Source organism: Schistocerca piceifrons, chromosome 3, assembly GCF_021461385.2.
Source record: "Schistocerca piceifrons isolate TAMUIC-IGC-003096 chromosome 3, iqSchPice1.1, whole genome shotgun sequence".
Lineage (NCBI taxonomy): Eukaryota > Metazoa > Arthropoda > Insecta > Orthoptera > Acrididae > Schistocerca > Schistocerca piceifrons.
Window position 1 is genome coordinate 621,443,379 of NC_060140.1, and position 13,697 is coordinate 621,457,075.

At 36.7% G+C, this 13,697-nt stretch overlaps 1 protein-coding gene across 1 annotated transcript in view; it reads left to right on the forward strand.

Moving 5' to 3' along the window:
• The window catches only part of LOC124788082 (MAP kinase-activating death domain protein), a 593,942-nt gene that overhangs the window by 69,895 nt on the left and 510,350 nt on the right, over positions 1-13,697 (forward strand). Inside the window, exon 5 of the mRNA XM_047255179.1 lies at positions 10,925-11,082. Within this exon, the coding sequence (XP_047111135.1) occupies positions 10,925-11,082 (158 nt within the window). The remainder of the gene's footprint in view (positions 1-10,924; positions 11,083-13,697) is intronic.

Here is a 13,697-nt window from a genome sequence, read left to right on the forward strand (position 1 = left end):
TGATGACAAACTCCAAAATTCGCCAAGTCAGTATTTTTCATGTAAGGGTCCATTGTTTGGAACATAATAAATACTTCCATTGAATTTAAAGAACCTTTTGTTATGTCAGTATCATGTGGAAGCTAATAACTGCACTCAAACTATGTATCAAGTATGCCACCTCCAACCATCTGTTGCCAATGTGTAATTAACAAAGAAAGGAGTGAGTGTTACAGTTGGTGACACTTGTCTTCACTCATATTTACTGGCACATAGCAAGTTAGGTTAGAAAAAATTTATGGTTAGTGCAAGAAAATGACCCAGACTCTGAGCCAGCAGCACAATCTCACAATAAGGCAGTTATCTATGTGATAATTAGTAATCAAATAAGTGATTGGCAGGTGTCTGATTCAACTGTGGTGTTTAATGCATTTGAGATAGGGTGCTTACAATGTGTGCACATAATGTAGTAATTATTTCTGATTCTCTCACCACACACTATGTGTCTCAATAACGACTGAAGTACAGTTATTAACCATTGAGTGTATAAAGTGTGCTACTCACAAGTAACATTGTTTTGTACTGTTCCATTTTTGTTTTACAATTGTGAGCCCATCCCTTTTCCTTCATTATTTCTGTGGATAACACAATAATAATTTGTGTTGTCATATGTACAAGTGAGCAGCAGTAATATAAACAGCAAGTTAGGTGAGAAAAAAATTATGGTTAGAACAAGAAAATGACCCAGACTCTGAGCTAGCAGCACAATCCCACAATAAGGCAGTTATCTACATGATAATTAGTAATCAAATAAGTGATTGGCAGGTGTCTGATACAACAGTGGTGTTTAATGATTCAAGTCGGTCATTACTGTAGGGTAACACTTGTGTGTGGCAACAGAGTGATACAATGAAAGCTTTTTATTATTGTTTAATTAATCAGTGATTTAGCTCATATAACATTAGTTTATTTTATTGATGTTTAATTAAACTAAGAGTAAACTGTAATTTAGTTCATACACGTTTACCTTTGTAACATAGAGATAGCTATTCCTTACACGAGTACAAAGTGCGCTGTGAACCCGCTCATGTAATGAAAAATGGTGCACCAGCTTGAGGGTTAAATATTGTGTGATTCAGAAAGGTACTGATGTAAGAAGAGGTTACCCAACTTCAACTGAAATGTTTATTGCGTATTTTGAAGAATATGTGCTGAACGGTTTTCTAAGTCTCATTTATATGACAATTAATGGCTTGGACACTTTCGGAGTTTCTCATTCTGAAATAGTTTTGAGAATATTTATGAAATGGTTCTACAGTCAGGGAATACTGAAAGTTAATACTGTTTTCATGCCTTAATGATGGCAGCTTTGGCAACAAAATGTGGACTTATCTGCTTCCATCTTGAATAAAGCATAATTCACAAAATGTGACACTTCCCATCTGTAGATTTGCCATTTGTCTTCCTGATAGCTGGTGATGCCTCTACAAAATTCAGCTTTGATAACTTTCTTTACATTTCTCTAGTGCTGCCTGAAAACACACTGTCATTCTGTCATAACTGTTGAATGAATGCCCTGTGCGAGCTAGCTGTCACAATCCTGCATTGTTGGTAAAGCACCACAGTCCTCCCACAATCAAAAACTCGTGCACAGCGTGGAATATTTTAGGAAACTAGAGGTGCTGGCATGTAAAATGTGATTCAGTATGTCCAACAGGATCGAAAACAGTAGCCTTACAAGTTTCTCAGTGTAGTTGCACATTTTTATAAAATGGGCTTCTTACTAGTGCAGTAAATAGTTTGATTTTGATCTGATTGAGAGCTTCACTCAAACTTGAAATATAATGATGTATTTCTGGATAAAACACAGAACTGCAATTTCTAAACCCTATTTATGTAGGTGTGTTAGACATTTCGAAACTCTGACACATCATGGGGTCCAAGAAAATACTAACAATGTTTAATATTGTACAACCATTCAATTGTAATTTATAATTAATCTCTATATTTGAAATAAAACTCTAAAAAGGTTTTATTATTTAATTAAAGCATGTTTAATATATTATTTTAAATATGAGTAAGTTTATGCAGCACATCCTTATGACATTCAGGACTTGTTACACAATCATTTTTTCCTCTGCACTTTTCCAGCCTCTCAAAATTTATTAATCTTATTTCCTTTTGTGCTGTATGATATAAGCATTGCAAGATCCCATTTTTACATGATGTGTATGTTTATCGTAGTTTGCAACACTACCACCATGTGTACTAAATGAGAAAGTACTTCAGTAATTGCATGATTCATTGTTAATTTATTGATCCGTGTAAAATAATGAAATATTTGGTTGTCGACTGACATTTCTTATTGGCACCTCTGTAAATGTATGAGCAGTTATACTGCAAGTATTGTATTGTTATTGCATGTTTTATATGCACCAAAATTTCCAATTATTTGTAGTATCTTGTCATTTCATTACTTATTTATCAGAAAACATTGCTCTATTAAACTTGTTGAAATAGTACATTCTAACAGAAATCTGCATGATTGTGAACAAGGAGTTAATGTCTAAAAATTTAAAATTATCATTGTGAACAACAAGTGAATGTTGTAACATTTAGAAATTGCAATCACATTCCAGCTGAAATAATTTCCAAGGTTACATTTAATTTACTTTAAAAATACAATGAATTATTTGTACTGTAATGTCACTGAACTGTTGTCCTCTTGAGGAAGATGGTTCAGTACTGTCGCCGACCATCCATATTTAAGTCTCCCGTTAGTTCCTGCTCTAGGCAAATGCTGGAATGGTTCCTTTGAAAAGAGCATGGATGATTTCCTTCCCCGTCCTTTCATAATCCGCCCTTGTGGTCTGTCTTTAATGACCCATTTTTGATAAGATGTTAAACCCTGATCTTCCTTCATTCTTCCTTTTTTCATCCCATAGATAATCAGTGAAGTGTTTGTTTTGTAAGGAAAAAAGCAACTTTTAGATTTATTGCTTTATGCTCCTTCGTGTAATATGTCTGTTCTCTTGTTGGGATTAGAATCACAGAGCACAGCATGATAATTTGTGCCTTTACATAATCAGATCATATATTGTTTCAGCTGAATTAAATAGAAATGATAGTTCTGAAGGAAGTAGAGCAACACTGAGATGTAATGGAAATTCAGTAAAACATGTAATATAGAAAATAATATTAAAATGGATATGAACTTGTTGGGGGTGGGGGTGGGACCGATGGGGAGGTGTGGAATGTGAGTGTACGTGTAAATGCAAGCACTTTTGATGTGCTTTCTCTCATAATTCAAAATAAAGGGGAAGTCCCATTCCAAGCCACAGATTACCTGCTCATTCGCAAATCATACATTTTGTCATATGTGGTGTTCTGATAGTTGTAACCCAGAAGCACTAAACACTGACAGGTCTTTTCAGTGGAGAAGAAAGTTCCTATTATGAATGAATGATTTTTTTTTCAGGTGTCAACAAGACTTGACAATAATGAATTAACGAGATGTAATTAATATCTCTGAACCTTTTGTATTCAACAGATAGGTAGCTGTATGCTTTACTTATTTTTGCCTCCAAATGTTCACATTAGAGTAATTGCTGGACTCATTTCTGCCTGTAATCCGATCTTGGTCTAGTTGTATCATTATTTTTGTAAGTAATACACATATCATGAAGTTCTGAATCTCATTTGTCGTTATGGTAACTTTTATGTCAAAGAATATAAGTTTTTTACCTGGATATGCTGTGCTCTGTCTCATCTTTTTACTTTATCTTCTCCTTACATCGCTGTAATGTTTAAAGATTACTGATACCAAGAATCTTCTTTCCCTTTGTTATTGTTTTACAACATTTATATTAGTAAGTTGCATTTAAAATTCCATGTTAGCACTTAAAACCCTCCAAAATTAAGTCAGTATTGAAATTCATGCAAATACAATGTGAAATACACTCAACTATAACATGATGTTGAAATTGTATTTTCTTCAAACACCTAGTAAGTTGACTTTTTTAGAGACCTAAAACATTCAATACTCTCTTCAGCCATTGTTGAGATTTTCTTACTTTAGAGTACTTTTATGTATACATGAATTTGCAAAATGACTTTAGAAATAAGTCCCTAAAGGTAAATTTCCAAAAACAACAAAGACTTATTTATTATCTTACTGAAGTGAATAGTGCACTAAATTATTATATGATATGTGTAAGTAAATTACATAAAACTGTCTTTAAAGTACATAACCTTGAATCCCTTTATATGTTCAAAATTTTAAAAAAGGCAGGGCTTAAGCCATTTTTCAAATTAACCTAAGTCAAGCTTCTTATAAATAAATTTCTTTTATATAAATGGATAAGATACACATATTGCTTTTTTAAAAGTACATTCAGAATACACATAACAATAAAGCACTGGAGGATTTAAATACATAGAAAAAAATTTCGAAAATTAAAATGCAATTTTACTCATTTATCATTGTTTCCAAAACTACAGTTTTTTCATAAATTTCAGTGGATTTGTCGTTGTTTGGAATGTTTTTGAGGATTTTGGTTGTGGGTCTCTTTAACTTTGTTTCATTGATTGGACACATTGTTTAGTTAGGCGTGTCTGGTAGGTGGGTTTGGGATATGTGTATATGTTGACCTAAGGACAAGAGTATGTTGAATTCCTCCTGCAATGAGTGGTTTCTTCTGTTCACTACCGAAAAGTCACTATCTGATTGCAGAAAGGAATTTCCTTGATAGGGAAAAGAAGCCTGATGTTGAAAAAATGCATCTGAATGCATGTAGCCATTAAAAACCTGATTACAATGTTCTTATTCTGGCCCATCCAGCTGTCACCAGAGTTATTTAATAGTAGGTGAAACAGACATTAAAATAATGGAGGAGACAACTTCATACTTCATCTGGACTTTCTTTAGCTTGGCTCTCATGGTGGATATAGAAGGATGTTGTATTAGTTTTCTTATTATGCACAGAAAAAACTGCAACATTCAGTTGATGATAATAATGCGTGTCCTAAACTGGTATCTGATGGAACCATACCTTTTGCGTGTAGTCAGATGTTACAGAAAGAAAATCCTCCCTCTCAATGTATAACTTTATTACATCTTCCAGCGTTGTGTAGAATGTTGTGCTGCAACATTTATGAACTAGTAGTTCTGCTGCAGCTACACTTTTAGCGTAATCATTAAGTGAATTGCTTTTCACTTCATCTTTCACTCCTTCACATCTAATGCATCTGTGTACACATGGCCTACCAAACCTTAAATATACATGGTTACTGTAATATCAGTGATAATAGTGGTAAGAAACATTGTTATTAGGTTATTTGTCAAGGAGCTTGTATTTTTCTGCAGTTCACTGTTAAAATAGTAAATTTCAGGGTTTCCATATAGGGGTTTTTTAGTTGGAAATGAGACAGTATAAGCACGTACAAAAGCAAGAGTATAAGCCTCTTTTGCATTCCCTGGTTTATGTTTTCTACACTGATCTCTTCACCATGGATCTGGTAACTTCAACTTTTTATGACAGTGCTTACAGATTGCTGCTGTAAGAATGTGTGTTATTCATTCTGAGTTGTATGCTCATTCATGTAATTAACTGCTTCTAATAATGTGTTTTCAGTAATGAAGTTGAAACATTTTTTCCTTCATATGAAGAATAAGAAAATACATTATAAGCAAGTGTCTTAATTATTAATGTCATTACTAGCATCAGTAAGCTAAAACAATGTGTAGCTCTTTTGCATTGTGAACTCTTTTTAATTCCTTTCTTTCTTTTTATCACAGTTTTCTTAATTTTCCATAACACTAGTATGTAAATCACCACTGATAGGCACCATTGTCATTTTTAACTTACCTGTTGCAGCTCTACCACACAAAAAAGTAAGCTAGACATTTTACCTACTTAAAGGTGTCCGTGAATACAGTAAAAATTATACTTACCTGACAAGCAAAACAACTTAAGTCCTGGACTAAGGTTGTGTAACTGATAAACATGAATATTGAGTTACTGGAAATACTGTACAGAAGATGTGGACTAAAAGTCTTTTTGATATTAAAAGTTGCTATATACTATAAATTGCACATACTATAATTGCACATAGAAACCAGAATTACAAGTCTAATAAATGAACACGAGCCAGATGCTTTGTTGACTGTACCTGTGAGCAAGAGGGATTGTTATTAAAGAAAACTGTAATACCTTTTTACCTCATTATATATTGACGAAAATATTCCATTACACCAGCATCATAAATCAATCATAATTTTACCTACTTAAAGGTGTCCGTGAATACAGTAAAAATTATACTTACCTGACAAGCAAAACAACTTAAGTCCTGGACTAAGGTTGTGTAACTGATAAACATGAATATTAAGTTACTGGAAATACTGTACAGAAGATGTGGACTAAAAGTCTTTTTGATATTAAAAGTTGCAAGTTGGACATTCGAACGTGGCTGTAATGGTCCTCAAAAATTTATTTACATTGGCTGGTTAACAATAATAGTGAACTGCATATCTAAGAATTATAACTGAAACAATGGAAAATCCAGCATGGAATGTAACAATATTATGAGAATTAAAGTTGCCACTCACCATATAGCGAAAATGCTGAGACGCATTTAGTCACAACAACAAGATTTTCACACTTAGAGCATTCAGTGCAGTTTGTAAGGCAACAAGAGAAACACAGGAAAGAAGAGAAAGAGGATGAACATAGAGTATAGTGATGCAAAGGAAAATAGTAACAAAGGAGAACAGCACTTGTCACCTTACAAACCGCACTGCATGCTCTAAGTGTGAAAATCTTTTTGTTGTGCCTGTCTGTGACTCAGCATCTCCGCCATATGGTGAGTAGCAGTTTTCCTTCTCATAATAAGAGTTATATCTCAATTTCTGTTCCTATCTCGAAAGCTTCACATACTTTTGTCTTTCAGAATACTTAAAATTCATTCATTAATGACTTAAGTTGATTTACTTGTGTATAGTTTCACACTCATTGGCAGAGGACTAATGTAGATTCCAGATTGTGGGTGTTAGATATATTTAGAAATTTTCTCATGCAGAGGCATTTCTATACCATCTGTGATGCACTCCCATAGCTGTCGCCAAGGGGATCTCTTTGAAGTCATTAACACATGCACATTTATGGAAATTGTAATTATTCATGCGTGGCATTGTCATTTTTACACATGCATGTGTATATAATGATTTCTGCAGTGTATCCCAATGACTGAACAAATTTTTTCAGCCACTACAGCCTTGACTTTAAAGACTTTGCCCTCCACAGTGAATATGACAGTCACTCATAATTACCAACTAGCAGAATATTTAAATGCCTTTGGTATACTTGACCTGAAAATATTAGCTCAATTTGTTATCAGCCACTAAGTGGAAATAGCTTATGTTGTGGCATGCCAACTTGCAAACTGCTGATTTTAGATCCATTTTTATTGTCATCTAGACAAAACCTGGAGAATTTAAATGCAGTGCCTTAATGTCCATTTCTTAACATGAGTAATGTGATAATTACTGATGCCAGCTTTTGAGCACTTTGTTTGCTTCAGCTAATCTACCAACATCAGTAAATCTAGATAGTACATAATGTATAACATACCGATAGACCAATGGGACCAAAATCTTTCATTCAATTTGGTAATGTAAACACTAGGTTTGGAATGCTGGTTGTAATAACTTTTTTGACTGCTTTAATTACCTCATTCTACAATGAAAACATAAAAAAGTCAATTACTGTCAGAGTATTTATGGGTATTTTGTATCATTTTTGTAGAGAAATGCAAATATTTCCGAACATGATTATGGAATGAATGGAGAGATGGCTTGACAATAGTAGCATTAAATATGTGTGAGACAACATATATGCACTGTTTTTGCTCGTGCTCATAACAGTAGAAATGATGTGGTTGGTATTAAACATACAAATCAAATAAGAATGTCACCCGTAGTTGAGGAGACTAATATCTCTCTTTCGTAAAGGAATTAAGATTCTTTGTTCACCAGTTTTGAAAAATTGTCAGGTTTATTTACTTGTCTAACCAAATGGCCCTCAATCTGTAACCAACATTTTTAGTTCATGATGCCTGTGTGACTTACCCATCAGGTTTCTTATAGTAACCCAAAGCGAACCCAGGATCTGATCTGGGATGTGTGACAATTCAGTCTGTGGATGGAGATGAGATGGAGAAAACAAATCATAATTTCTTATAAAATAAAACTCAAAACTGTTGAAAAACGGTGTTTTATAATCTCCAGACATGGTAGTGGAGCAATTTATAATAGGGATCTACTACCTACAATGTGCTTAACAGAATGAATGTAGGTTTCATACGATTTGTACATATTATTTTGCTGTCACCGAGTAACATTCAGATACATGCAAATACTTTCAGTATTCTCATTTTAATTAGTTTTTGACATTCATTAGTAACTCAAGAGGGGGACAATCGAAGTTACATTGCTATTGGAAGCTTTTAGAATGTGGGGCCATCTGGCAATTTCAGGTTTAAGGAGAATAGTGGCAAACTGCAAAATAGTTTTGAAATTTAATGACAAGTGGTTCATGGTACCCCTAGTCAAAACTCCACCACATGTTCTAGCATTCTTCAGACTAATACCTGATTGGTACATCTGTCTGTGAGTCAGATAGGATGTGAGATTGGTTTAAGAAGAGAGGAGCTAACCTCCCTTGCTTCTTACTAGATACATTCTTAATCGCAACCTTCTTGATAGATTATTATAATGAGTACTTGTGCAGTGTTGTGATTATGTTGTAAATGTGATGATAGAAGAGAGAGATCGGAACCTCATGCTCCCAACTAATCCAATGGATGGATCATCAGCAATATAGTACAGCATGCCTTTCACTTTGTTGTAGTGCAGGACGCTAGTGTAAAATTTGGTGATCAGGACAATACAGCCAAAAATTTTTTCACCACCAAGATTTAACCAGCTACTGTGCTGCGTCGAGCGTCTCCACATACACTGATCTGCTAGGCCATTGTTACCACCTATCTAATAGCTGGTGTGCCCACTTTTGGCATAGATAACAGTGGCAGCAGGACATGGAATGGAAGCAGTGAGGCCTTAGTAGGTCGCTGGAGGGAGTTGGCACCACATCTGCACACACAAGTCACTTAATTCCCGTAAATTCTGTGGGAGGGGGATGATGAGCTGTGATTCCACAATCAGTCACATCCCAGATGTGTTCGATTGAGTTCAGATCTGGCGAGTTGAGGGGCCAGTACATCAAATGGAACTAGCCACTGAGTTTGTTAAATCACTCCATCACACTCCTGGCCTTGTGACATAGCGACATTATCTTGTTGAAAAATGCCACTGCCGTTGGAAAACATGATCATCTTGAAGTGGTGTACGTGGTCTGCAAACAGTGTACAATACTCCTTAGCCTGCATTGCACGAGCTCGACTGGACCCACGGATGCCCACGTGAATGTTCCCCAGAGCGTAATGAAGCTTGTCTCCATCCTGCAGTTGAAGTGTCAAGGAGCTGTTCCCCTGGAAGACAATAGATTATTGCCCTCCTTTCGGCATGACGAAGTTATCGGGATTGATCAGGCCATGCAGTGCCCTGCCACTGTGCCAACAACCAGTGCCAATGGTCACATGCCCATCTCAGTAATAGTTGCCACGTCATGGTGTCAACATTGGCACTTACTTTTTTTGTCAGCTGTGGCACCCATCGTTAGTGGTGTTTGGTGCACTGTGTTCAGACACACTTGTACTCTGCCCAGCATTAAAGTCTAATGTTAATCCACCACAATTTTCCGCCTGTCCTGTTTTACCAGTCTGCCCAGCATATGATGTCTAACATCTGTAATGGATGGCTGCCCAAACCTATGATGTTTGGACATGGTTTCACCTTGTTTTCACCATGTGTTGAAGACGCTCACCAAAGTACTCCTTGAACTCGTAACAAGTCATGCAGTTTCCAAAATGCTCGTGGTGCATCTCCGGGCCATCACAATCTGCCCTCAATTGAATTCAGATAGATTGTGCACCTTTTCCATTCTACACACAGACAGCACACTCACTGATACTACATGCCTAGTAGTCATTCCTCACCATGTGATGCTGCTGTTGTCTGGCTGGGCCCGTATCCACAGTAGATCGGTGATCATAATGTTCTGCCTCATCCACGTACATGTATTATCGCAGTACTGAAATTTCCTTCCTGAAGAAAAGTACTGGCCTACAATTCTTTTTCACAGTGTTATAGTCTTCTTGAGTGATTTTCCATTTGATACAGTTAAATATATGGTTTCAGACTTCAAATTTGAAATGCAAGTATGTTGCATGAGCTCATAACTTTTGAAGAACTGAAAATTAATTTAAACAGAGGTGAAATATATATTTAAAAATTACTTGCATGATGGCCACTGGATTTGTGAATGGTGGTATGCGTAGTTTGTTAATGTTTGTTTTTGGATTCCCCTGTAGTGATAAGCATAGTTTGTTAATGTTTGTTTTTGGAAAGAACTTATGTCATCTTGTATGCCAATTATGTAATTCATTTTGTGTGTTAACTGTGGTTTTTTATATTCAAGAGATGAATTCTTGATCTGGAAATGAAAGTTTAAAGCTAGTGTAGTGTTACTCCAAATGTCTATGGCAAAAAAAATGTGAAAACTTACATATGTTGGTTGGCTATCCACACATATGCTAATTTCCTGAATGACAGATTTCAGTTTAAGCTGTCTATCATCTACAAAATGATTACTTGTCACTCATAGTTATGCCAGTAATTTAATGAATTATTTCAGCAACCAGAATAATCTGGAAAATATTGACATGATCTGTATTTCATTTACTGATTTGGCTGTTTAAAAATTCAACACTTACCTTTCAGTTAGTTTTATTTGCTTAATGCTGTTTGTTTGTTTGTTTGTTTTAACAGAGGGTCCGGAATCATTCTCTGACTTCTTTGTGCCTCTTATCTCATCACCCATTTTTCTCAATATTTCGCGAATGTTTATTCATTCTCAAGAAACTCATAGATGCTTGCAATGAGAATACATCACCAAGACGTGTTGGGGCTTCCAGGCAAATTTCAAGGTACATTTGCAAGAAAAATTATTTTCATAGTTGGTCATTGTATTTCATATGTTCCATATAATTAAACTGTGTCTCATTTCTGTAGTGGTTTCCGTAAACAAGAATAAAAAACTTGAAATATATGTTTGCAATGTGGCTCATCTAGGTAATTATGGCAAGTGAAAGCGTTTTTTGTAAACACTGCATGTCATGTGGTATGAAGCACAACAGATTTTTTGGACAAATATGTAAAGTAAGGGAAAGGCAGATCAATGCGTAGTGCACAAAAACACTAGCTATCAAGCACTCACTCTTTTTCTACAAAAAGTACACACATCCACGTGCATGTGTGCACATGCGCGCACACACACACACACACACACACACACACACACACACACACACACACAGACACCCAAAAACACACTCCCATGTCCATGACAAGTCTGATTATTGATACTTGATTATTGTTGCCTGAGCTGATGGAGATGGTGAGGGGTAGAAACCGATGCAAGGAGAGGATAGCGGCAAAGGAGCAGGTCTTTGGACAGATCATTATGCAGTTGGACAGTAAGATGAAAAGAGTACAGAGGGTAGGGCAAAAAGAGACGTAGGAAGAAAGAGAGGAAGGAAGGGGGGGGGGGGGGGGGGGAAGGGAGAGAAAGGTGAAGGTGAAGGTGAAGTGAAGTTGAAAAGGGTGAAGGGAGGGGAGAGAGAAGGGAGAGGGATTGAAAATGGGGGAGAAGTGGGAGAGGGAGAGGGAGAGAGAGAGAACCTGCATGGAGGGGGGGGGGGGGGGCGTGGCTGGAGGAGGCAGTACACAGTTTGGACAGAGTGAGGCCATAGCAACAGGTTAATGTAGTTTGAGACAGGAGGATTGTGAGAATGTAGGATATAATGGAGAGACAATTCCCACTGCATAGTTCAGAGAAATTTGCACTGGAATGGAATATCAAAATGGTCGGCATTGTGAAGCAGCAGTTGAAGTAATTTGTGTTGTAGCATACAACATGTTTGTCAAATGGATGATCATTTTTGAGGTTTGCCACAGTTCGATGGTGGCCATTCATATGAGTAGACAGTTGGTTACTTGTCATCTCCATGCAGAATGCTATACAGTGATTGTAGCATAACTATTATATAACATGCATGCTTTCACACATGGTCCTGCCTTTTATTGGGTATGAAATGCCTGTGAGTGAGTGTACTATGGTAGGAGTTAGTAGGACAGGTCTTGCAGCTGGTCTGACTAAAAGAGAATGACCCATGGGGTGCAGGATAGGGAATAAGATTGTAATGTGGATGGAGAAGAATATTCTGTAGATTGGACAGATGGCAGAAAATTATTTTGGGGAATGTGGATAGGATTTTGGGTAGGATATCTCTCACCTCATGGCACAACAAGAAGTAGTCGATGCTCTGGTGGAGTATGTGGTTGAGTGTCCTGAGATGAAGGATATCCTACCCAAAATTCTAACTACATACCGCAAAGTAGTTTCCCACTCCCACCCAACCTACAGAATATCCTTGTCCATCCATGTTCTGATCCTGCTCCTCGTCCTGCACCCCATGGGAAAAAATTGTGTTTCTCTGAATCTAAAACTATGTTGTGGTCAGCCCAGGTGCAAGACCTAGCACACCATATCTTACCACTCTCCACTCATAGGCATTTCCTATCCAATAAAAGGCAGGGTCACATGTGAATGCAGCCATATTATGTAACAGTTATGCTGCATTACTATAAAGCTTTTTTTATTGTTTTGTGGCCATGGAGTCTTCTGACCAACGACCTGTCTCTTTCCTGCTACCTCCCTCCTTGCATCTTTCCCTACCTCATCCCCACTTCCACTGACTTAGATAACTGCTTTCAATAATCAAGTACTAATAATCATTCTTGCCATGGACATATGAATGTGTGTTTGGGTGTTTCTGTAGTCATATGTATGTAGGTGTGTGTACTTTTGCTAGAAAATGAGTGAGTGCTCAAAAGCTAGTGTGAGTGCTGTTGTCTGTTACATGTTTATGTACTTCACCCATCAGTATGCTGTAGGTACGTGGCTATCTTTCCCTTATTTTATGCCGGCCGGAGTGGCCGAGTGGTTCTAGGTGCTACAGTCTGGAACCGCGTGACCGCTACTGTCGCAGGTTTGAATCCTGCCTCGGCCATGGATGTGTGTGATGTCCTTAGGTTAGTTAGGTTTAAGTAGTTCTAGGGGACTGATGACCTCAGAAGTTACGTCCCATAGTGCTCAGAGCCATTTGAACCATTTGAACCTTATTTTGTGGTTCCCCCATCCAGGAATTTCCACTGATGTTATACGTCAAAGATTTTCTGGACACATGTTCATTGATTGTAAGACAGCTAATGAAGATAACTGTTGCTTCTTTGAAAGCTTAATATGAATCTAAGTGTTATGAGTGAAAGAGGGAGTCAACAATAACACATAGTATGAGGTGTGGAGAGAAGCCAGCAAAATTTTGTAAAAGGAAGGGAAATTGTCACATAAAATGAATAATTAGATTATGGTGTATCTAGGTAGCAAAAATTGTGTTTCTCTGAATCTAAAACTATCTAGAAATTATGAACACAGATATTTCAGTAAAACTGTTTCACATTCCAGAAATAGCACTGTCCA